General features: G+C 42.2%; 1 protein-coding gene across 1 annotated transcript in view; it reads left to right on the top strand.

The window, feature by feature from the left end:
* Positions 1–26,363, top strand: part of SNX29 (sorting nexin 29) — a 472,917-nt gene that overhangs the window by 258,434 nt on the left and 188,120 nt on the right. Inside the window, exon 19 of the mRNA XM_030578064.1 lies at positions 455–536. Within this exon, the coding sequence (XP_030433924.1) occupies positions 455–536 (82 nt within the window). The remainder of the gene's footprint in view (positions 1–454; positions 537–26,363) is intronic.

Here is a 26,363-nt window from a genome sequence, read left to right as displayed (position 1 = left end):
ACCAACTAAATCCCTGTCATATCCCTTTCAGTTGTCTTTTTGTAGCTGAATGGTCCCAGTCTTTTTAATCTTTCATCATATGGAAGCTGTTCCATACCCCAATCATTTTTGTTGCCCTTCTGTGTACCTTTTCTAATTCTAATATATATTTTTTGAGATGGGATGACCAGAACTGTACACAGTATTCAACATGGGGGCATACCATGGATTTATGTAGTGACCTTCAGATATTGTCTTATTATCTATCCTACTGGTTCCTAACTTACTGTTACTTTTAGGTATAATAAATACACAATATTTAAGCAAAATGGTGATGTTTCAAGTGTTCAGAAAGTTTTGGTTCAGTTGCTCACTGTGGACATTTTGCAAGCATTGGAGGTAGACACTTCTTTGTAGCTTTATTTTATATGTAAAGATGATTCCCTATTTTAAACTTGTCTCTTCTTTTGCTCAGATCAAATCGTGCCCTTATTAATGTTTGGATTCCCTCAGTCTTTCTACGAGGAAAAGCTGCTAATGCATTCCATGTTTACCAGGTAAGTAATGTGACTTTAAGAAATCATATTTGCAAGAGGTTTCCATAAGTGAAATAATAGACAAACTTCTAAAATATTCTCAGTATCTGAAGGTGAATCACAAATGAAGGGACCAGTCTTTGAACACTTATGCACAGGGACAATACCTTTACTAGTGTGAGACGCTCACTGGAACTATTTAGGTGAGCAGAGTTACTCGTGTGTGTATTTTCAGGGTAGGACCCTAGTAACTTAGTAAAATGGCGGTACAGTGACTGTAGGCAAACGAGACAACCATTCAGTGTTCAACCGCAGCTCTTTCTCACATGTGTACACAAATATGCAAATTTAACTATTGGAAGGATTAGTAGCCAGAAAACCTGGCCTATTTCCTTCCTTTACAAATTGTACCAGAGGGTCTTTACTTTTACCTTTACAGACACCAGTGGGGAATAGAAATGACTTCTATATAGTGGCTTATTGCAGAAGCCTTTCTACTTAAGTGTCTATATTGGTTCTGAAATCAAACCCTCATGTGAGATGTCTGTCTACTTCTGTCTAACTCAGGCATGAAAATATGTTAACAATAGAGTCAAGGTACTAGCCTCAGGCAGAAAAGTATTAGCAACTAAGCCATATTTGCATATGTTCAAAAATTTGTTTAAATTCGCAGTTAGGTTCTACCCACTCTGGTCTTTTTTTTCCCTGTAGTTGAAAATCTCAATATACAAGTTTTAAATTAAAAGGGTCCCAGCTTTCTCTGAAGAGTAGAGAGAAAGAATAAGTTCACCTGAACTAAAACAAAAAGATACCATACCACATGGAAATTTCTGAATTAAAATGAGATATGTTTGCCATCTATGTAAATTTAGTTCAAGTAGTGTTCACAGTTGCTGTGTCTTGTTGTGGATTCTTCTAATTTTAGTGGAACAGCACAGCTATTATTATTGGGGTGGTGTTTTGCTTTGTTTAAACCTATTTGTAAAAGTGGAATTCTTGTCTCATATTACTCCTTCCCCACTCTTTTCTAGGTTCATGTGTCTTAAGATGCTTTCCTCCATGAGGAATTTATGTATATACTCTTAGGAAAAGAGTTCCAGATGAGCTCAAGTCCATTGTCAAAAGTAACATAGGTACTTAGGAGTCTGTCTCATTGAAAGTCAATGGGATTTTAGCATCTAAGTGCATGAATCATTTCTGAAGGTAAGGCATAGGCCCCTAAGTCATTTAAGCATGTATGAAAACTTTATCCTGGGCTCTTGGTTTGTGATCTTTCCAGTATTGTATGCAAACATTTATTTTCTGTGAACAGTTGAACGTAGTTATCCAATAATATCTGCAGGTTTTATATACCTCTTTCTATCCAATATCTCTAAAACCCACAGTGTTACACTTCACCTTTTTACTGCTTGGTTTCAAGGAGCGTGCACGCTGACTTGTTACAGCTATTTAATGAAATGGGTCTTTAGTAACTGAACCTTCAGGAAGTTTTTTAGGAGAGGCACATATAGAACAGTGGGAAGAACTGTACAACAGCAGATGTTTCTCATAGTAATATTGTTAGGAGAGACTTTTTTTTTGGCAGAGAAGACCCAGTGAAATATATTATATTTCATGTTCCTCTAGGAGGAGCAGTTAAATATTTGAGAATGTGAATATGTACATATTTTCTGCATAGAGTGATTTAAGCTGAACAGTCAGCAATCAAAGAGCAGATTTTTTTACATGTACAGCTTTAGTGCCTGACAAGTACTATTCTGTAGTAGAGAACAAGAGTTTTAAGCTCTTCCATAGAATCTCTTTAAAAAAAAAATCTAGACAGTTCATCTATCAAAAGGCAGAATGTGATCTACCTTAACAGATTTTTGGCATGTTTTTCTTTTCTGAAGCCACTTAGCAATTTTCTGTCTCTGGAAGTAAAGACTAAATGAGACAGACTCAGAAAATAGGTGATTATCTGTGAGATGAGTTCTGCAGTATTCCTGACCATCTAAAAACCTTTTAATGTCCTCCCCAGTGGTCTGATTTTTTTGAGCGGAGCATCATTGAGCAAGAGAACTAACATTGCAGTCCAGATTGGTGATAAGCAGGTACCCACTTAGTACGAAATAGCTTTTAAAGAGTTAAGCGCATTTCCCACTCTTTTAGCTTTGGCATTATGATTACTGATGTCAAGAAATGTCATATAACAATTAGCATTTCTGTATAGCATTATTTTTGCATCTCTCTAATAGTGTTTATAATCTCTTCATGAATACATTACTTTAAACTTTATTCTCTTCTCTGTCCCACTGTGTATAATTAATTTCAGCATTTGAACTAGCTACAGTTTTTCTTATTTTATAGTTATTCAGTAAAGCCCCAGAGATCTTTGTATCTTCCCTCTTTATATCTGAGGCCTGCTTCTGACAGCATCAGGTTTGTTGCCTTTAGTGAATAGGTTTCCACACAGCAGAGAAGATCTTTTATCCATTGCCAGAAATCTTGCCATTCAGTAGTTAAGATCTTGGAGAAGAGAAAACAGCAGACTCAAGTAAATCATTCTGAGCAGATTACTGCAGCTGAATATATACATATTTTCTATAGTGTGATTCAGTAGAAATATTATAATTAATAATAACTACAGTAACTGTTAAGACATTCTTTTCTCTTGTCTTTCTGAATGGCAGGTCCATAGCCTGGATCTTACTAGCCTCCTTCTCCTCATCTGGCTTAATAAGCAAGAAAGTTACTGTGACATAGCAGGGTGCAATCCAGACCAGTGGCAGTCTGTGACCCCCCCTGCCTGGTAACCTGGGGGTCCTAGCAATGCCTTACTCTTATAGTGCTCAACCTGGACTGCTCACAAGCAACTTTCCAGCATGCAGGTTACTCCCAGGTGTGTGTGTATGTGTCACCCTGGCTCTCACCAGCCACACCCTGGCTCTCACCAGCCTTGGTTATACTGCAGGGTGACCCCAACACACTCCTAATCCCAGACTTCCCCCAGAAATGTATGTCTTGTATTGTCCAGCCCTTTCCTGGACAGTTCAAATATATTAAGTCCATTATTCCGTCAAGGGAATAATATACAGCAACTTGTCACCTTAAATGCAGTTACCCAGACACTCAATTTAAACACACAGGATTGGATAAAACAATCAAACAAGTTTATTTACTACAGTGAGAGAGATTTTAAATGAGAATAAGCATAGGCAATACAGTCAGAAATCGTTAAAAGAAAATAAAGATAAACCACTTTCTAATGCTAAACTTGACAGGCTAAATTTAATTCAAGGTAAAGCCCTTACTCACATGCTCCCAATATTGCTGACCAAACTCTCAGGTCAGGACCCTTCTTTCAGAGTCCAGTGGATGTTTCTTTTGTCTTCCCAGGTGCAAAGAGTGAGATGGACAGGGAGAGAAAGAGAGAGGTCCCTTGGGAATGTTTGCACCTCTTTTTTTTATAGTTTCAGTCCCTATCTTGAAAAACATTTCCATCTGAGAACCAGTAGATAAAGCGTTTGTCTGGAAGGATGTTCCCTGCTGGATTTTTCATCTGTGCGAGCTTCCTTTTTTTTCCCCTCCCTTCCTGCTTGATAACTCTGTTTATGGAAAATTAAGACAAGCATACACTCCTTTGTTCAAAACAGATCTGTTTGACATGAGTCTGAACATGTATTTTTTACCTTAGAATTATAGAATTACAGGGGTAATTAGAATCAGAGGGTTAGAAGGGACCACAGTGGGCACCTAGTCTAACTCCTTGCCAAGACACAGGGTTTGTTGTGACTAAACCATACAAGAGAGATGGCAATCCAGCCTCCTTTTGAAAATCTCCACGAAAGGAACTTCCGCAACCTCCCTCAGCAGTCTGTTCCACTGTCCTACTGTTCTTACAGTTAGTTATACATTATACAGGGAGAAGTTTGTAACTTTACCCACAATACTGGTGCACACATTTTACCATGATATTACTGATGAGCAAGTTCTGAGTTTTCAAATGATACTTCACAAGGCAAACTTTGTACAAAGATTTACAATAGTGTGTTGGATGTGAATACAGGAATGCATTCTGTCACAGTTACCCAGTGGATGAAAAGTTCATTCTCATTTTTCTTTCTTGTTATGCACTACCCTTTAATTACTTTAAACATAAAAGTATGGCTATGGCATGGTACAAGTCATTACAGAGGTAGGTAGCTATTTGTTGAGGTATTTATTTAAAATGAGGCAGTTGGAACTTGTGAACAAAAAGCAGATTAGCCTAAACTGTGGGTTTCTTTGCTATTTTTACTTTATTTCTTTGTTTTCTGTTATAAAAACCCAGCAAAATCAGTTATTGTTCTGGTTGCACACTGCTTGGGGAAGGGAGGAAATTGTAGCTGTAAGCAGCAGCCCCTGCCTTTGGAAGGATAAGATGCTGTGATGGGTAAAGGAATGAGAGGAAACATATTTTTGTGTACCATCCAAAGCTCCCAAGTCCAATAGCAATGCCATTACAACATAGTAGGAAAATTATAATTACAAAAAATGCTGTCAGTTCTGGTGTTCAGAGTTGCCAGAACTGAATAGACAGAACATCTGTGATAAGAAATAAATAGCACAGGGGTATTTTTTAGAGCGGGGGTGGGCAAACTACGGCCTGCGGGCTGGATCCGGCCCATCAGGGCTTTGGATCCAGCCCATGGCGCCGCCTGCACCACATCCCTGCGATCCCCAGGTGGGGGTGCAGATGGCTCCATGCGTTGCCCTTGCCTCCAGGCACCTCCCCCTGCAACTTCCATTGGCTGGGAACAGGGAACTGAGGCCAATGGGAGCTTCAGGGGAGGTACCTGGAGGCGCGGCAAGGGCAGTGCACGCAGAGCCCTCCACTCCCCCTCCCCCAGGGGCCGCAGCACTTCCGGGAGCCAGGCACAAGGCAGGGGCCAAGGACAGGGCAGGCATGCAGGGAACCTGCCCTGGCCCCGGTGCGCACCACTGCCACCTCGGAGTAAGAGGCACCAGGCCGGAGCCCGAATCCCTCTTGTAGCCCACCCCCCAACTCCCTGCCTTGAGCCCCCTGCCTGCACCTCGCATGCCAACTCCCTGCCCTGAGCCCCCTCGTACATCCCACACCCCTCCTGCACCCCAGCCCTGTGCCCTGAGCTCCCTGCTGCATCCTGCACCCCTGTGCACCCCAACCCCCTGCCCTGAGCCCCATGCCGCACCCTGCACCCCTCCTGCACACCAAACCCCTACCCTGAGCCCCCTCCCACAGTCCACACCCCTCCTGTACCCCTGCCCTGAGCCCCCTCCTGCACTCCGCACCCCTCCTCTTACCCAATCCCTTGCCCTGAGCCTCTTCCTGCACACCGCACTCCCTCCCGCACCCCAAACCCCTGCCCTGGCCCTGAATACAATTTTCCCACCCAGATGTGGCCCTCGGCCCAAAAAGTTTGCCCACCCCTATTTTAGAGGAATCTGGGGGAGATTGAGTATTTGAGAAAAACAATTTAAAAAATAGTTTTTTTACTAAATGTATAAGCTGCTTTTTTAAATTGCCTGTGTTGTGCACTGGAAAGGATAAGATTCTTCACTACTACTTTGGAGTCTGAATCATTGCAATCTCCCTGGTTAGATGGAAAGAGAGATTTCCTAGAATATGTTTTTAATAATTAACAGATACAGTTTTTTTCCTCAACACTGGGGAGCTATTTATTGGGTGCGCAGTGCTACATTTAGTAAAGCTCTACTGTGGCTTGGACAATGTTGACTTAATAGTGATCCTGTTCACCTCTGGTCCCGAAGGAGACATCATGCCCTGGTGCTGCTGTTCACTTGTAAAGTAGCTAATGGCAGCTGTGGAATTACTTAGCTGTTTGGCTCATTCATTTGGCTTTCGAGTTACAGCCAACAAGCCAGTACTGAATTGTGTTGGTTTCTTTGTCTTTCTCTCTCTCTCTCTCTCCTCTCCTCCACTCCTGGATTCAGGCAGTAGTAAAGATTTTGCATGTCAGCTCCTGCTCCTTTTCACCTGTGCAATTTGTGATGCTGTGTGATTGAATATGAGTATTTTAGGGCTGTCAATCGCAGTTAGCTCAATTGATTAACTCGAAACAAATTAATTCAATTAAAAAATTAATCACAATTGCAGTTTTAATCGCACTATTCAACATTAATAGAATGCCAATTCTATTATAGTTTAATAGTGGAATTAAATCTTTGATTAATTGTGATTTTTTTATCTTGCTATTAATCAAGATTAATTTTTAATCGATTAACAGCCCTAATATTTTTTACATCTGATGTTTACTGCCACATAATATCACACAACTGTGAAAATTTAAAATAAATAAAAATTGGAAAATCCTTAAAAATGAACATCAATATTATCTGACAAAATTATTAAAAAATAAAAATGGAATTCTGTCAGCCTATTTATAAATGCCTTGTAAGTATGGGCTAGTGGCTGTGCCTGTAACCTAAGTGACATTGTTAATTTGTAGCAATAATATATTACTTATTATAATATATTATAGGCCCAGATCTTGTTAATTTGTAGCAATAATATATTACTTATTATAATATATTATAGGCCCAGATCTTGACTGCAATCAGATCTGCAGGGACAGAATCTTATATCTATGCAGAGATCCACCGAAGTCAGTGGGGCTCTGTGCAAGCAAACGGGTATACATGCAGATCCAAACATAGGAAAGGGGCATATCTTCTAAAGGAGGGTATCACTATTTACATGTTTTAGGCAGATTACTTTGTAATTGCACTTGAGCCATTAAAAAGTGATTATAATCTAATCTGATTTATGATAGTTACAATTTATAGTGAATAATCTAGTGAATAACTATAGTAATCCCCATGTGTCTCAATGGTCAGATGTTAATCTGTAATTAATAATATTTATGCTGAGAAACTAAAGTCACATGAATTGCATAAAACCATTTTTAGTAATTCATTTTAATGTACATTTGAACACAACAGGAAGATTTAAATATACACAAGACAGTAATACCCCTGTTTTTTCTTTAAGTGTATTCAGAGGTTACCTATATTTTGATCAAAATGTGGCAGCACTTTTTGAAATAGTAAGAAAAACTGAGCAGTTAACAATACAAGTTTAATATTGAACTCACTGAAACAGACAATTTTTATTTATATGTTAAATCTGTTTTTTATAAAAGAGTTTGACATGTGATTGCAGATTTATTCCTTTGGTTTTTTATATGGGATTAAATATACTAGTAGCCTTGAGGTTCACATTAAACATAGTGAGCTTTCAAATTGCAATAACCTCTCTTTTACAGTGCTTTTATAACTTCTTTCTGATCATTTTAATAAGTAGCAAGATTGTGATTTGTAATAAGATTTATGATAAAAAAATTGTGATACTTTAGAGAGCTACTTTATTGGCTGAATATTGTTGTATGCAATTTTTATCTCAATATAGGGCGTTTTCAGGTCAGGGTCAAATGCTTTGTGGCGATGTCATATAAATTGTGGGCCTTGTTACAGGAATTTTATTTTATAAATGCCAATTCTGCCAGTGCCATTTTCTTTAGTGTAGAAATACATTTTATGAAACATTTTGAAAAAAAAAGTCTTCTAATTCTGTTCAAAAACTATTTTAAAATGATACAGGAAAATGCTATATTGACCATTTCATTAAAAAAATTATTTTATTTTATATACTTAGTTCATAATTTTACCATATTCTCTTATTATTATCCCAGTTTATGAGATGTCATTGGCTGTGGTGTTGTCATTCAAACATCTGTCTGAGAGACATGATATTTCACAAAATGGAAAGACGAGAAACACGTAAGCAAAAGTGGAAGTGACTAGTGATATAGATATTGGTATTAAAGAGAGAGTGAGAGAAGGAGGTGTCACTTCATGATCCCAAAAAACATATTTGAAAATCAAATTAAGGGCAAAGGATTACACCGTGCTCCCTTTTCAGTCCCAGTTAGTATGAAATAAAATTGTCTTAGGGAGAAGGTATGGCCCTGATGACATTAGTCAAATTCTTTTTCATATGGCTTGCCAAGAGAAAGAGATTAGGTTTTGTTAGTCAACTGGAATACAACATTGGGAAGTCCTTAAATTAGCATACAGCAGTGGTTTTCAACCTGTGGCCAATGGACCCCTGGGCCAGCGGACTTCCATTTGAAATTTTTTAGGGGTCCACAAATGAAAAAAGGTGGAAAACCACTGGGATACAGAAGTAATGGTTAAGATATAATCCAAAAGAGTTATTGAATGTTTTAGAAGGACTCTTTAGAATCTGGAATGAAAAGTATATTTTAGCTTATCTATATGACAGGTGTCCCCAGCATTGACATCTTATAATACATATTGCAACTGTTAGGGAAATAATAGATTTGGAGTTTGCTACTGGTGTGCCTTGTTAATGAGCTTTTACAACTAAAACTTATCCTTGGTGTTGACCTTCCTCCTTCCCTTCCCTCCCGCCTCAGTAGATAATTACACCATATGCAGTGTGTTCATATCTTTCTGTGCTCAGCTCTGTGTGTGTGTACACATTACATATTTTGAGGTTGGTATGGTAGTTACTTATTTTGAATGGAAAAGTAACCATTGTAGCAAAAACTTATGTAACTTAACAAGCCACTTTTCTATAGCTTTAAATGTTGAATAAGGTATTTATGGCATATAATTCATATCTTCCTTTTGGAGTTTATACTTGAATTTCTAGAGAAGGAGGTCACAGTCCACCTTTTTTTCTTGTTTCAAATGTTAAAAGTTTTTTTTCTCTTACTTAATTGGCAATTATATATATCTCCTCAATATATGTTCCATTCTATGCATCCGAAGAAGTGAGCTCTAGCCCACGAAAGCTTATGCTCAAATAAATTTGTTAGTCTCTAAGGTGCCACAAGTACTCCTGTTCTTTTTGCGGATACAGACTAACACGGCTGCTACTCTGAAACTTCTCATTGGAAAGATAGGGTGGGTGGGGTAATATCTCATATTGGACTAAGTTCCTTTGGTGAAAGAGACAAGCTTTCGAGCTACACAGAGCTCTTCAGTTTTGGAAAAGGTACTCAATGTCACAGCTAAATACAAGATGGAACAGATTGTTTAGCATAAGGAGTTAACATGTTGTAAGAGACCATTTAAGGTGAAGTAGGCAGTTAACACTTCTGCATTCAAAGCACAAAGGAGAGTTACAGATTGCTGCAATCAGCCATAAATTCAGTGTGTTTATTAAGTCTGATTTTTAGGGTATGTCTACATCTACAATTTTGCAGCGCTGGTTGTTACAGCTGTATTAGTACAGCTGTATAGGGCCAGCGCTGCAGAGTGGCCACACTTACAGCAACCAGCGCTGCAAGTGGTGTTAGATGTGGCCACGCTGCAGCGCTGTTGCACACTGCGGGGAAGGAGACCTGCTTGGAGGGAGGGTCGGGGAACGCTAGAGCACACCGCGGGGAAGGAGACCTGCTTGGAGGGGGGGTCGGGGAACGCCAGAGCACACCGCGGGGAAGGAGACCTGCTTGGAGGGGGGGTCGGGGAACGCCAGAGCACACCGTGGGGAAGGAGACCTGCTTGGAGGGCAGTGGAGTTTGCTTAATTACCAGAGAGGCTTCCTCAGGTATGCTGGGATACCTGCTTATTCCACGGAGGTCAACAAAAACGCTGGTGAGTGTCTACACCTGATGACCAGCGCTGGTGATCCAGCGCTGGATCCTCTACACCCGAGGCACGACTGGGTGTACGGCCAGCGCTGCAAACAGGGAGTTGCAGCGCTGGTAATGCCCTGCAGGTGTGTACACATCCTAAGTTGCAGCGCTGTAACCCCCTCACCAGCGCTGCAACTTTGTAGTGTAGACAAGGCCTCAGTGTCTAACACATTTCTGAATTTAAGCTCCTAGGCAGGTTTCTTTTTGAACTGCAGTTTATATAGAAAATACATAGCACCCTTTTCCAAACAATGTTTTAGTGATGTAGAAGTACAACATCCCCAAGTATATACTAATACTTATTAGTATCTGTACTAAGTTTTTTAAAATTATTACATTAATACATATTGAAGTATCAATATTTTACAGCATAATTACCTTGGACTATCAGAAAAATAATAGATTTTAATTAACAATTATTTTACCACCGAAGAGCCAAAAGAAACTTGAAGTATTGATAATGTATTATACCAAAATACTTAAGAAGTTATTTATGTACGTACATTTAATTACTATTAAAATTAAATTACAATTCAGATGTTAATTATCCTTAGATTAAATCCAGGAAAAAGGAATAATGTAAATTATGTGTTCTCTATGAAAAACATATTGTGCAAATAATAAAGATTTTTATTTATTACAAGCAGTGCAGTATTAAGGTTTGAAATGGAAAGGGTAGATCAGAAGAAGAAACTTGCTCCACCCAGCTGATGTCCCATGCATTTTCAGATGAGTTTTTTCTTTCTCTCAACCTTCATTCTCTGAGATGTCCTCAGGACTTTTCACATTAAAAACTGAATAAAGCCAGGTGTAGTTCTTGCTGGCAAAAATAATGTTGCTTTACCACAGCTGAAATGTGTGCCATAAGGGTATTTTGTGTGCATTCCTTGATAACTAAATTACCTTCCATTCCTTTTATTTATTTATTTTCTTGAGTTTTTGCAAGTGTTATGTCAGTAACCAAATAATTAGAGAAGGCCTGGCAGTTCTTAGAAAATTATCTGGGTATAGCAAGATTCTAGACAGAGTTTTCCTACTTTTTTGTTAATTGTTGTCTGGCTCTTTAGCTTATATTATTGTCAAATTATAAATGATGAAAATAATTATTTCTATCACCCTTGCCATTGCTAAAAAAACAAACTTTCTGGTGTAAAATAGCCATGCACAGATCCTTGGGGGTTTTGTGAATTTTGATAGTTTTAGCTTTCAATCTTTTTTTAAAATGCTTTCGTGTTTGCTTAGGAGTTGTCCAGAACGTTATTCACTTCAGAAAGATGAGCCCATTAAATAGTAGGAGGCTTGCTGCTTCTGTGCAGTAATATATTTCTAAAGATGATTTAGATGCAATGCATTTGAAGTAACAAATTAAATTAGATGGAAAACTTCTATTAAGTATCGAATGCTATAACTTTTGAAACCATTTACATTTCTCCTTTAAACATCACTGTCTTATATTTCTATGCAGAAAGTATAGTGAGAAGCCTGGTAAATACAGGCATTACGCTAACATAAGATAAGCTATGTGTACACTAGCACTTTTGTTGGTAAAACTTTTGTTGGTCAAGGCTGTGAAGAAAACTGTGTGGACAGTGCTATGTCAGCAGGAGATGCTGACAAAGCTGTCAGTGCTCTCCCACTGACATAGCTACTGCCGCTAGTTGGGGATGGTTTAAGTATGCCGACAGGAGAGCTCTCTCCTGTCGGCATAGAATGGCTACATGGGAGACCTTACAGTGGCACAGCTGCAGCGGTACAGTTGTGCCTCTGTAAGGTCTGTAGTGTAGACATAGCCTAAGTCAGGGGTTGGCAACTTTTGGCACGCGGCTCGCCAGGGTAAGCACCCTGGCAGACTGGGCCGGTTTCTTTACCTGTCGCGCCAGCACATCCTTCGCCCCGCGCCGCTTCCGGCAGCCTCCGTTGGCCAGTGGGAGCTGCAGTCAGCCAAACCTGCAGACGTGACAGGTAAACAAACTGGCCTGGCCCACTAGGGTGCTTACCCTGGCGAGCTGCGTGATAAAGGTTGCCGACCCCTGGCCTAAGTACACGTCTAAAAGAAGTGATAAGATTGCTTGAATACCTAATTGTATGCAGTGGTGATGTAGCCACATTAGTCCCAGGATATCAGAGAGACAGTGTGGGTGAGGTAATATCTTTTATTGGACAGGTTCCTGTTGGTGAGAGACATAAGCTTTTGAGCTCACACATAGCTCTTCTTCAGGTCTGAGAGATGTACTCACAGCGTCACAGCTAAATATAGGTGAACAGATAGTTTAGCATAAGTAGTTAATACATATTTCAAGGGAGTATTCAAGGTGAAGTGGCCCATTAACACCTCCCCATTCATAGTGTGGAAAGGGAAAAGATAGCTTGGGTGGGGGTGGTTAGTCAGTCATAGATTATTGTGATAAGATATATATCCAGTGTCTCTCTTCAGTTCATAATTTTGAATGTCTAGCAGAGTTATGAATTTAAACTCCCAGGCTTGTCTTTTGAACATATTGTGCTGGTTTCCTTTGAGGATGAAGGCTGATAGATCAGATATAGAGTGATCGCTTGTGAAAAGTATTCATCTATAGGCAATGTGGTGTTTTTGTCTTTTATATGTGTGAGTTCATTTGAGAGCAGGAGCGGCGCCAGGGTTTTTGGTCCCCTAGGTGGGGGTCCTTCCTCGGTCCCAGTCGGCGGCAATTCGGCGGCGGGCGGGGGGGGTCCTTCCGCACTCCCGGTCTTCAGGGCACTTCAGTGGCGGGTCCCGGAGTGAGTGAAGGACCCGCCGCAGAATTGCCGCCGAGGGCCGCAAAATGCCACCTTCCCAAATCCTGGCCCCCTAGGCAATCGCCTAGGTCGCCTAAATGGAAGCGCCGGCCCTGTTTGAGAGCATAGTGATTATCTGGTTTCACCCACATAGTTGTTATCAGGGATCTTTGTGGCAGTGGAGATATGTCCACAGGTATTGCATCTGTTGTTGGACTAGAGCCACTTTTAGTTGGTGCGTCCTGGTTTGTGGGGAGTTTGCTTCTGACGATGAGCGTGGAAAGGTTGGGGGGTTGCTTAATAGCCAGAAGAGGTGGGTTCAGGAAAGATATCTTTCAGATTGTGGTCCCCATTGAGTATGGGTTGTAATTGTTTGATGATACTCCATATGTGTTCTAGTGTGGGGTGACAGATGACAGCTAGGGGTGTGTAATCAGTGCGGATTTTATTTCTGTACTGAAGCAGGTTCTCTTCTGGTATTTGGGTAGCCTGTTCCATGACGCAATTTATTCTGTATCTAGATCTACTTTAAATACTTGTCAATCTATAAATGTATAGAAACATAAATGCAAATGTAATTTAATATGCTGTATTGCTTTAAATATCATTGTAAGCAGTTTATCATTTAAGTTGAGTGATGCAGAGTTCTTTGTCCCTCACCACAATCTGTGAAGTTGGGAAATTATTATAATCGTATTTGTTATGGACATGGCCTTTTGGTGAGAGACTCCAAAAAGTAATTAATCAGGCATATGTGCAATTCTGCTTTGGAGGAAGCAGTACTATACCTGCTAGGTCTGTAGCTTCTGAAAATGTGAAGAAACTTAATCATGATGGCAATATTTCATTTGGGAATTTAAGTACAGAATGCAAACATCTATCTATAATGGGTGGTTTTAATTTAAATATGTAGGTTCAATGTAGTTTAACTAAGTAACCTCACATTTGTATATCTATTTCATGCAAAAAACTCTAGTATTTCTACAATATTGAGTCTGATCATAATTTTATTTTATTTTTGCAAATCACCACAGATGGGAAGATGTTAAATTTCCCAAGCAACATGAACACCATTGCTATTCAGACAGCTGAATTAGTTCTCACTTTTTATTCTGAAACATTTGCCTCACTGATATTTCTCCATCTCTGGTCACTTTATCAGAAATTCTATACCTAGCAGCATGTACTCCTAGCTTGGTGTCTGCCTTGGTATCTGCCAATATTTCCTACCTAAATATTGCCTCTCAACTCTGGGAAGAAAATGGAGAGAAAATCCCATCCCAGCAACCATAGGCTGCTCTCAATAGTGTTGTGCATTGGGATGAAGATAATGTATCTGAATCCCATCTCACCACAATCACATCTCTGAATATTTTATTTCTATGAATTGGATATTTCACTGCAATAAGGATCCCTGGCATTACTCCCTTGCATCTAGATGATGAGGAATTCAACTTTAACTATATATTTAACGTTCTAACAAAAGAAGAGTGAGAGGTATAATGTTCTTTATATACACATTTTAAAAAAACTGTTAGAGATGTCTTTTCAAGAGTGTTCCTGTTACAGCTGCCAAGCAAATAATAAAATAATCCTTTCAGTGTTTGTTAGGTAGAGGAATGCTCCTATAAACCAGCTCTACATAACAGTAATGGAATATAACTGTCAACAGGTTCTTAATAAGTTTTATAGTTTGCCTTTAAATTAAATCGGCTAAAAGCTGGCCATTTTAGGGCTGGCCTACACTACACAGGTCAACATAAGGCAGCTTATGTTGATCAAATTATGTCAGTTTCTACTCTACAGCCTTTGTCCCACCTATGTAAGTGCCATACTACACTGACATAATAACTCCACATCCATGAGATGCATAAGGCTTATGTCAGTGTAGTTAGGGCAACGCACTGTCTATGTAGACACTGCATCCTTTTCTTGTCAATTTCATGGCAGGAGTTGTGAAATTGACAAGAAAGCCACCACACCCCTAGAGGGCTGGGCGGCTGGACCATGTTCCTAGTTGAGAGCTGGGGTGAGAAACCTGGGGGGCTATCCTTTCGCTCCTGGCTGGGAGATGGGGTGAGAAGCCTAGGGGGCTTCAGATCCTGCTCCCAGCTGGGATCTGAAGCCCAGGCTCCTGGTGAGGACGTACACCACCGACCCAAGAACATTAGTGTGGACATGCACCAGTGCAGTAACTACTCCGGTGGCTGTAAGTCAACCTAATATAGGTCGATTTAGGTTTGTAGTGTAGACATATCCTTAGCGTTGCTAACATATAGAGAAGGACAGGTGAGCAGAAAATTCCTTGAGAGTTTGAGAATTAATTTAAGGTAATTATAATGGTAGCTGGATATTTTAAATTGTTAGGCCCTAAATTCCCTCTAAGCTACACAGCCACGCAGCTGCCTATTAAGCCCCACGCAGGGGCTCTGTGCTGCGGCGGGGAGAGATGCCTCTCCCTGCTGGCCCCAGTGCAGACGTGCCGTGGCAGGGAGAGGTGCCCCTCCCTGCCAGCCCCAGCGTGGACCTGCCCTGGACTTACCATGCCAGGGGAGAGGAGCCTCTTCCTTGGTCCTGCCTGGCCCAGGTCCACCTGTGCTGCCGGGGAGAGGAGCCTCTCCCTTGTCCCAGCCCAGCCCCACTGGAGCTGCCACAGCCGGGGAGAGACACCTCTCCCCCAGCTCCACCCCAGAGCCTGCACCCCCTGCACCCCAACCCTCTGCTCCAGCTCTGATCCCCCTCCTGCACCCCAAACCCCTCATCTTCAGCTCCACCTCAGAGCCCATGCCCCCCGCACCTCAACACTTTTCCCCAGCCCTGAGCCCCCTCCCATACCTTGAGCCCCTCATTCCCTAGCCCCACCCCAGAGTTCTCAGACCTCCACTCCCCAATCCTCTGCTCCAGCCCTGAGCCCCCTCCCACACGCCGAACCCCTCAGCCCCACCCCCACCACATGACTTTTGTTATATGCACTAATATGAAGGTGGTGTGTCACACATCACCTCCATATTGATGAACATAACAAAAGTCATTCCACACATGGATGTAAAAAATTAGAGGGAACCCTGGTTAAGACATACCCTACAAAATAATATATTATTGTTATCTTGTATATATTGCACATTCAAACTCTGGCAATAGTATTAACTTGATAATTGAGTTTACATTTTGAAATGCATGCAGGATAAGCAGAATACACATGACTGCAAAGCCTAAATTCTTATCTTTGTCCTACAGAAGGCAATGACCTTTTCTTTTTATGTTTCACACAGGGTAAATATACAGTTTGGAAATAGCAGCAGTGGATCATAGTATGGAGATTTGGGAAAAGGGGCTAAAATGTACACACTTCTTACTTGCAGGATAAATTTGCCTGTGAACAAATAGCATAGTGTTCATTACTTCAGCATCCTCAACATTTGAGAAATTGGTTTTAAAAGTTGGACTGTTAATACTGTTTTTCACTAACATGGACTCTGATAATTATTACACAGAAAATTTGCATCAAGAGTTACCAGAAGGTGGTGTTCAGAATATCAGGATTAATGTGTATTAATCATGCCTGTGTACATGTATGAGAATAAAAATCATGGCAACCTGCAGTCCTATTCCTAAAGACCTCCCAGGCACTCCAAACTGGCATACCTCTCCCAGAGGACCTTGTGTTTCAATCCCATTCTTGCACTTACAGGTCCCCATGAACCAGGGCCAGCTCTAGTTGCCGCTCCAAGCAAAAAAATTTTTGGCTGCCCCCTGTACGCTGGGCTCTCCCCCACATACCAGTGCCACCCCCTCACCACCGCAGCACTGGGCTCTCTCTGCTCCACCCACCCACACCCCCTGCCGCCCCAGCACTAGGCTCCCCACCCCCAAACATGGTATCCACTACCAGCACACAGCGGCCGAGCCCTGACCCAGCCATGATTCCATCCCCATGTGGGTGGAGCTGCTGGGCGGCACAGAGCAGGAGTACTTCCAGGTGGCGGTGCAGCTGCGGTCTGGCATGGAGAACACGGCCCCCTCCCTGGGCTTCACGGCGCTGCTGGTGGCCGAGGTGGATCAGTTCATGCTCACCGCCCTCACCCCGACATGCTGGCGACAGAGGACCTGGAGAGCCCCCTGGACCTGCTGCTCTTCAGCCTCACCGTGCCCTGGCCCAGCCCTGATGGCGAGGGTGGGAAGGCGAGGATCTCCGGCTGTGGGGCTACCTGCTCAGCACCATCGAGCCCAGCCGGCCGCTCACCTCCTCACACACTCCAGGAGCCCCTCTCGCCGCCGCAGCCCGGGCTCGGCTCCAGGGGACTTCGCTCTCCTCCCTCCCCGGCTCCTCACACACTCCGGGAGCCCCTCTCGCCGCCGCACCCCGGGACCTGGAGCTGAGCGTGGGCTGTGGCGGCGGCGGCGAGAGGGGCTCCCAGAGTGTGTGAGGATCCAGTAAGGGATGGGGAGCCGAGCCCTGGTTGCGGCTGCGAGAGGGGCTCCCGGAGTGTGTGAGGAGCCGGGGAGGGAGCGACGCAGGGCCTGGGATGCAGGGAGGGAGGAGGGGTCCTACTGCCGCTGCCGCTCTGAGTGTCCCCAGGTCGGCACAGCATTTCCCCGCTTGAGTGGGCTGTGCAGGGCGCTGCTGGGCTGGGCAGGGGGCGCGGATCCCAGCTCATGTGCTGACAGGGCAAGTGGCTTTTTGCCACTCCAAGCAAAAAAAAAAAAAGGAGGGGGAGGGGGAGAGTTTGCCGCCCCTTAGAAAGTACCGCCCCAAGCCCATGCTTGGAGGGCTGGTACCTAGAACCGGCCCTGCCATGAACTGAAACAGGTGTTTTCTAGCACAGGATAGTGTGAGGGCTCTTGCTATCTCTGCCTCTCTAGGAGCACTGTCATGGAGGGGGTAAACAGAATCAGCAGGTAATACTTCCATAATGCTAACATTCACAAATGGCATCAGAGAGATACTGGAAGTTGCAAAGAGTTAAAGGCATATCTACTAGTATGTCTACAATGCAAGTAAATACCTGTGACTGACCCATTTCAGCTCACTTGGGCTGGGCTGTAGAGCTAAAAAAAACTGTCACCTGGGCTTGGAGGGAGTCTGGGCTCTGGGACCTTCCCACCTTGTGAGCATTTCATAAGCATTATTACAATTTTTCTTGGAACTCTTTTTTCATAGCCTTTGACCTGGAAAGGCAGGACGCCATAATATTGTGACATGAGTTTACCTGTACAGGCCTTCCAGGGAGAGAGAATTTTCAGCTAATTCATTTCAGAATCCCTGATCTAATATAGTTTTTCTATACACCCTTATGTTGCAATTTTAAGGTCTGATATCTCATGCCCTACCATCTCATGATATACCAGAGATAGTGAGAAGTGCTTAATTCCAAATCCCAGCTTTTCAGGGACACCTCAGCTGAAATCAGGATTTTGGAACTATGCATTAAGTGCCTTAGGAATTCCATTTGGCTCTAATATGGGCTTTAGCAAGTGTACATTTCAGCCGTGAAAAACATCTAAAATGTGGATGGTATTTTCAAAACTACATCTGACTGATATGGTTTACTAAACACTATAAAAGCTAACATGCACCAAGAACCCTCACTCTTTGTTCTCATCTTAGTTATTGGTGCTGAGTTGGGGGGGGGGGACCCCAAACCATTCTCACAGCTGCCTTTTTTAATGTCTCTATCCATTCTTCCCTCTCTTTATCTCTCTTTAACACTCCAGCCTCTGCTCAGAGAAACCAAATAAAACCTAGTGTAAGCTAAGCTCAGGGTGTAGTGACCTTGTTCAGATCATGTAGTATATGTTTCAACAGCTCCCAATTGCCCGCACAGAGTAGTTTGAATCCCTCACTAGTACAATAGTAACCATCTTTTTGTATATGACTTTAGGCTCATTATGAGATACAGGACTAAAAATCAGGAGTTTTTTAAAATTACTTGCTATTATTGTGCTATATTGAATGAATGGCAGTGAACTTGCTGTCTAAAGCTGTCAAGAACAAATGGGTTTGTTCACCAGAGTTCTGTTTTTTCTTAGAATTTTCCTCAGAGATCTGATCGTGCAGTAGTTAATTTGATTGAATGATTTGAGTTGATTAGGCTCAAATGGAAGAAGTAGGTACAGGGTATACCACACATCCAACGTTACACAGAAACCCACTTCAGGTTTACACATCATATTCTATTCGTTGTACATTCAAGCACGCGTTTTAGGATTGGCTTGGTTACTTTACAGTAACCAAGCCCCATAAAACGTGCTTTGTCCACATGCTGTCCATGTCCGACTTTATCTCATCTTTGCGCTCCCAACTTCTCTTTTGCACTGTCATTTTTTTCTTAGTAAATTGTTCCCTGGCTGTTCCCCCTTTTTATCTTAGCTAGCTCAAACATTCTGTTTTTTAACTCACAGATCTGTTTACTTATCTTAGCACAAACATTGCATGTTCAGCCTGCTGATCTAGTTACTGGCCTAATTCTGCTGTCCAAAAAATGAGAACTTCCCCATGATTAATTACTCACATCAAGCCAGGCCTACATAGTGTTACCAGGTGTCCAGTTTTCGACTGGAACGGCCAGTCAAAAAAGGACCCCTGGTTGCTCTGGTCAGCACTGCTGACTTGGCTGTTAAAAGTCCAGTTGGCGGCACAGCAGCTCTAAGGCAAGCTCCCGACCTGCTCTGACTCTGCATGGCTCCTGGAAGCAACTGGCATGTCCCAGCGGCCCCTTGGCACTGTCCCCGCTGTCCCCAGCCTGAGAGCCAGCTCTGCAGCTCCCATTGTCTGGGACCATGGTCAATGAGAGCTGTGGGAGCGGTGCCTGTGGGCGAGGGCAGTGTATGGAGCCTCCTTGGCCGCCACTGCGCCTAGGAACCAGAGGACATGTCGCTGCTTCTGGAAACTGCCTCAGGTAAGCGCCGCCTGGAGCCTGCACCACACCCCAAACCCCCTTCTCCAGCCCTGAGATCCCTCACACACCCAACTCCCTCCTGGAGCCCGCATCCCCTCTCGCAACCCAACTGCTTGCCCCAGCTCTGAGCTCCCTCCCATAGTCTGCACCCCACTCCCCCTTCCACACCCCAACCCTCTGCCTCAGCCCTGAGCCCCCTTCTGCACCCAAGCTCTGAACACCTCGGCCCTGGCTGTACCTCAGAGCCCGCACCCCCAGCCAGAGCCCTCACCCCTTCCCACACCCCAACCCCAGCCCAGAGCCCCCTCCTACACCCTGAACCCCTCATTTCTGGCCCCACCCTGGATCCTGCACCCCCAGCCAGAACCCTCACCCCTTCCCACACCCCAATCCCTGCCACAGCCTGGTGAAACTGAGCAAGTGTAGGGGAGAAGGAGTGACGGGGGGGAAATGGAGTGAGTGGGGGAGGGGCCTCGGAGAAGGGGCTGGGAAGGGGCGAGGCCTTGTGGAAGGGGGTGGGGCAGGGGTGTTTGGTCTTCTGCAATCAGAAAGTTGGCAACCCTACACATGGTACAGTACAATGTGGTCAAGAGGCAATCTCAGGCATCATCCCTCCTCTTTAGCTTATGCTGCATATATCTGTCCTCACAGAAAACCAACCTACTCATGTGCTCTCTGAACAAATTAAGGGGTGTAATCATAGTCCTCGGTCATCTGTGTTGTCAAATGCTACCAGTGTGGTGCTCTGCTCTGTTCAGTGTTGAGATCACTTGGCTGCGTGTGTGTGTTCCCTCTGTGTGCTGCCCCGGCTCTTTGAAGATAGCTGACACATCAGATCCCGAGAGAACCCCCAATGACCACAGAGTCTAGTAAGGTACGAAGGCACGTCGGCCAGGTTTACTGTCAAACAAGGCACAATGATAGTTCCCTCTAGATTTTACTCTACAGGACGTACTATGAGTATGTGCCCCCTGGCAATGGACTCAGCTCAGTCAGTGGCAGGACTTTCCACTGCCCCCTTGGCTGGACAAAGACACTGCCCAGAGTTGCATTCTTATACACAGGTACAAACAAGTTACACGTCACTGCTGATGTATTGAGTGCAACCCTTCTATGTATAAACATCAAGAAAAGAAAAATGAAGTGCTTTATAAATAAGAGACTGGTCAAATACACCTCTACTTACCATATATAGACAATTAAGTTAACAATCAGCTAAAAACCACTAGCTGGACCAGGAAAACTGTCATTTAATTTCAACTTGGTTACTGTGTAAAAACAACTGTATTATTGCTGTACTACTGTATTATTGCTGTATTGTATTATTGCTGTACAACATGTACATTGTGTATAACCTTGCTAAACTGTTTAACCAACACACAGGTAAAAATCAAACAAACAAATGGCAGCAAACAGCATGAAGGCAAGGAAAAAAGAAATTGGTAAAGAAACTAAGTTACATAGTAACTACAAATTGGGTAAACAAATTGCCTGTTAGTACCAGTCATAATTTGGGTCAGTGACACTGCATCCTAGCTAAGGCACATGTTATTCAAAACAATCTTGTTCAGTGTCTGGGTACCAATATTAAATCCTGACACAGCAATATTTGATAAATTGGTTACTGTCTGTTCAGTAGGTTATCTGGAAAACAGCATCCATAAGAAACAACTGGATCTACATCAACCAATGGAACAGAGAAGCTACTCACTTCTGTTTCCTGCCCAGTGAAGCTTACCAGAGGGTGACAGCCATCAGTAAGGGTAACCTATAACATGAATGGACAGTACATGTAGTAACTAATTACAATATATTTATATATAAAGGCCTCAGTGGTAGTGTCACTACTCCAAATTTCTGTTTTACTTCTCATATACACTGTGGGACACACTGTCACAATCCCTATCCCAGTTTTTCAAAACACTCAGCCTACTACTAATAATGAGAGAGGTGGTCACTGGAATTGCCCTAATAAGAGTGTGTTTCTGTCTGTGTCACCAAAGTAAAAGGGCCAGAGTACACCAGTGAATGGATGGTAAAGTAAGATAATCGCATAACAATGTTTAGCCCACTGAGTTATCTTTAGTCAATGCATTATGCTTTTCTGAGACGATGAGTAAACATCCTCCCCATAAAAAGACAAAAAGTGGGGGAATGTAGTAAGAGGAGGCCCTAATATAAACTTTGGTATCAGAGGCCTGCTATGAGACCTGAGGCCGGAACTGAAGTAATGGTCAAGACTTTGCTAACATAAAGCAAAGTTAAGGTGTGAGCCAGAGGCAGGCCCTTCGCAAAGAAGCTGGCATGGAAAGGGCTGATGCTGCAAGAAGATACGTACCTAAAAGGTCCTGAACACTGGATATCAGAACATTCAAATACTGGAACATTCCACAGATAACAAGAAACAGGCCGATCCATCCCAATGACAGGGCCAAAAGGGTAATATGATGGATAGTGTTGTTTTTTTCGAACCAAAAGTACAAGGTGAGAGGTGGCACCTTACTACGTAAAGGGGTTGCACCTTGCTACGTAGAAGGGTTGCACCTCAATACGTCAGGAGTGTTGTGTAACTTGTTTGTACCTGTGTATAAGAATGCATCCTTGGGGCGGTGTCCTTGTCCAGCCTAGGGGGCAGTGGAAAGTCCTGCCACTGACTGAGCTGAGTCCTTTGCCAGGGAGCACATAAGTACTGGCTAGTTGCATCTTAGCAGCACCTTGGACTTTGTTTGCCAGGGAGCTCGAGACTGTGTTTCTCTTCGACAATAAACCTGGCTGACATGCCTTCGTACCTTACTAGAGTCTGTGGTCATTGGGGGTTCTCTCGGGATCTGATGTGTCAGCCATCTGCACAGAGCTGGGACAGCACACAGAGGGAACGCGCACACAGCCGATTGATATCAACACTGAACAGAGCAGAGCACCACACCGGTAGCATCTGACAACAATCTGCACCCAGGCATTAATTCTAATTTATATAAAAGTACAATTAAATACTGACAACACTTATTAAAATCCGTGGAATTTATGTCAGTTTTGGTTTGGATTAAGGTTAATTCAGTCACTTCAGATAACTAACTTGTTTTTCTTTAGTTCTTTAATAAAATGATTGCATTTTGTACTAAACTTATCTGCAGTTCACTGTTCAAAACCTTGGTTTGACTGCTTATTTACTTAAAGTAATATTAAAAACTCAGTCCAATTTGCAAGAGAGAAGTCATAACTCAATTTTAACCATTGCCAAATTAAAAAAAAAAGAAAGAAGGAACACACCTTAATTTTCAACAGATTCTACCAAAAAAATTAAAGATCATTTTAATACTTAATATTTTTTCCAAAAAAGTGTCCCACTAAAATCCAACGGATTTTCAATCTCTTTCAAGTAAATGAACTCAATTGACATTCTCATCTGTTACATGTCAGTCATCAGGGGAAAAAACTACTCTGAGTTTAAGTACTTGAACTAATTTTAAACAAACAAGTCTATATGGAATTTAGCAGAAAGATTATTTACCTGTCCCATTAAGTTTCAGAATCTCTACTAGAACTATTTTCATAAACTATCTTCCTTTTAAAATTTACTCTAGACAATCACAGTAGTTTCATGCTTTCATAAAATAGAGTGATATATGAAACATCACCATGTAATTCTCGATTTATATTTTGAATTTTAATCCTAATTAGAAATGTTAGTGTATTTCTCAGTAAGATGTTAGTAGCAATCATGAAGTACTGCACTTCTTTATATATGCCTGCCTATGCTATTAGGTGCTTTTTCAGCATTTTTACTACAAAACTGTTCCAGGTCAGATCTAAAGGTCTCACCAGGATGAAACATGACATATAAGGTCTGTGCTCATTCTTTCGCTCTATAAATGTTTAGCACAATAGCACCTCTGATATTTTAATATTCACAACTGGAGGTTTGAAACAATTAACCAGTTTTGGATGCATTGGATGTTTATTTCTGTAAATATTTTGTTGAGCATTACTCTAAAATGTGGAATAGACACCTTTAGTATTTATGTGTGTATTAAAAAGTAACAGTCATTATTTGAAAGTGAATCAAAATGTGTGTATCAACATAGTACTAGCTCCAATAGTATAGAACAAAATACAAAGTGGTTCAAAAGTGCTGTTGTCAGAGAGCCATTTAATAACATTTCCAGAGCCCAAGATTTGGTGGTGATGGGGGACTTCAACTATCCAGATATATGTTGGGAAAATAACACCGCGGGGCACAGACTATCCAATAAGTTCCTGGACTGCATTGCAGACAACTTTTCATTTCAGAAAGTTGAAAAAGCTACTAGGGGGAAAGCTGTTCTAGACTCGATTTTAACAAATAGGGAGGAACTCGTTGAGAATTTGAAAGTAGAAGGAAGCTTGGGTGAAAGTGATCATGAAATCATAGAGTTTGCAATTCTAAGGAAGGGTAGAAGGGAGTACAGCAAAATAGAGACAATGGATTTCAGGAAGGCAGATTTTGGTAAGCTCAGAGAGCTGATAGGTAAGGTCCCATGGGAATCAAGACTGAGGGGAAAAACAACTGAGGAGAGTTGGCAGTTTTTTCAAAGGGACGCTATTAAGGGCCCAAAAGCAAGCTATTCCGATGGTTAGGAAAGATAGAAAATGTGGCAAAAGACCACCTTGGCTTAACCACGAGATCTTGCGTGACCTACAAAATAAAAAGGCGTCATATAAAAAATGGAAACTAGGTCAGATTACAAAGGACGAATATAAGCAAATAACACAGGAATGCAGAGGCAAGATTAGAAAGGCAAAGGCACAAAATGAGCTCAAACTAGCTATGGGAATAAAGGGAAACAAGAAGACTTTTTATCAATACATTAGAAGCAAGAGGAAGACCAAGGACAGGGTAGGCCCACTGCTCAGTGAGGAGGGGGAAACAGTAACGGGAGACTTGGAAATGGCAGAGATGCTTAATGACTTCTTTGTTTCAGTCTTCACTGAGAAGTCTGAAGGAATGTCTAATATAGTGAATGCTTATGGGAAGAGGGTAGGTTTAGAAGATAAAATAAAAAAAGAGCAAGTAAAAAATCACTTAGAAAAGTTAGATGCCTGCAAGTCACCAGGGCCTGATGAAATGCATCCTAGAATACTCAAGGAGTTAGTAGTGGAGGTATCTGAGCCTCTAGCTATTATCTTTGGGAAATCATGGGAGACGGGGGAGATTCCAGAAGACTGGAAGGGGGCAAATATAGTGCCCATCTATAAAAAGGGAAATAAAAACAACCCAGGAAACTACAGACCAGTTAGTTTAACTTCTGTGCCAGGGAAGATAATGGAACAAGTAATTAAAGAAATCATCTGCAAACACTTGGAAGGTGGTAAGGTGATAGGGAATAGCCAGCATGGATTTGTAAAGAACAAATCGTGTCGAACTAATCTGATAGCATTCTTTGATAGGATAATGAGCCTTGTGGATAAGGGAGAAGCGGTGGATGTGATATACCTCGACTTTAGTAAGGCATTTGATACGGTCTCGCATGATATTCTTATAGATAAACTAGGAAAGTACAATTTAGATGTACTATAAGGTGGGTGCATAACTGGCTGGATAACCGTACTCAGAGAGTAGTTATTAATGGCTCCCAATCCTGCTGGAAAGGTATAACAAGTGGGGTTCCGCAGGGGTCTGTTTTGGGACCGGCTCTGTTCTATATCTTCGTCAACGATTTAGATGTTGGCATAGAAAGTATGCTTATTAAGTTTGCAGACGATACCAAACTGGGAGGGATTGCAACTGCTTTGGAGGACAGGGTCAAAATTCAAAATGATCTGGACAAATTGGAGAAATGGTCTGAGGTAAACAGGATGAAGTTCAATAAAGACAAATGCAAAAGTGCTCCACTTAGGAAGGAACAATCAGTTTCACACATACAGAATGGGAAGAGACTGTCTAGGAAGGAGTATGGCAGAAAGAGATCTAGGGGTCATAGTGGACCACAAGCTTAATATGAGTCAACAGTGTGATACTGTTGCAAAAAAAGCAAACGTGATTCTGGGATACATTAACAGGTATGTTGTAAACAAGACACGAGAAGTCATTCTTCCGCTTTACTCTGCGCTGGTTAGGCCTCAACTGGAGTATTGTGTCCAGTTCTGGGCACCGCATTTCAAGAAAGATGTGGAGAAATTGGAGAGAGTCCAGAGAAGAGCAACAAGAATGATTAAAGGTCTTGAGAACATGACGTATGAAGGAAGGCTGAAGGAATTGGGTTTGTTTAGTTTGGAAAAGAGAAGACTGAGAGGGGACATGATAGCAGTTTTCAGGTATCTAAAAGGGTGTCATCAGCAGGAGGGAGAAAACTTGTTCACCTTAGCCTCCAATGATAGAACAAGAAGCAATGGGCTTAAACTGCAGCAAGGGAGATTTAGGCTGGACATTAGGAAAAACTTCCTAACTGTCAGGGTAGTTAAACACTGGAAAAGATTGCCTAGGGAAATTGAGGAATCTCCATCTCTGGAGATATTTAAGAGTAGGTTAGATA

The sequence above is a fragment of the Gopherus evgoodei genome, chromosome 10 (genome assembly GCF_007399415.2).
Source record: "Gopherus evgoodei ecotype Sinaloan lineage chromosome 10, rGopEvg1_v1.p, whole genome shotgun sequence".
Lineage (NCBI taxonomy): Eukaryota > Metazoa > Chordata > Testudines > Testudinidae > Gopherus > Gopherus evgoodei.
This window is presented reverse-complemented; position numbering and strand designations above follow the sequence as displayed.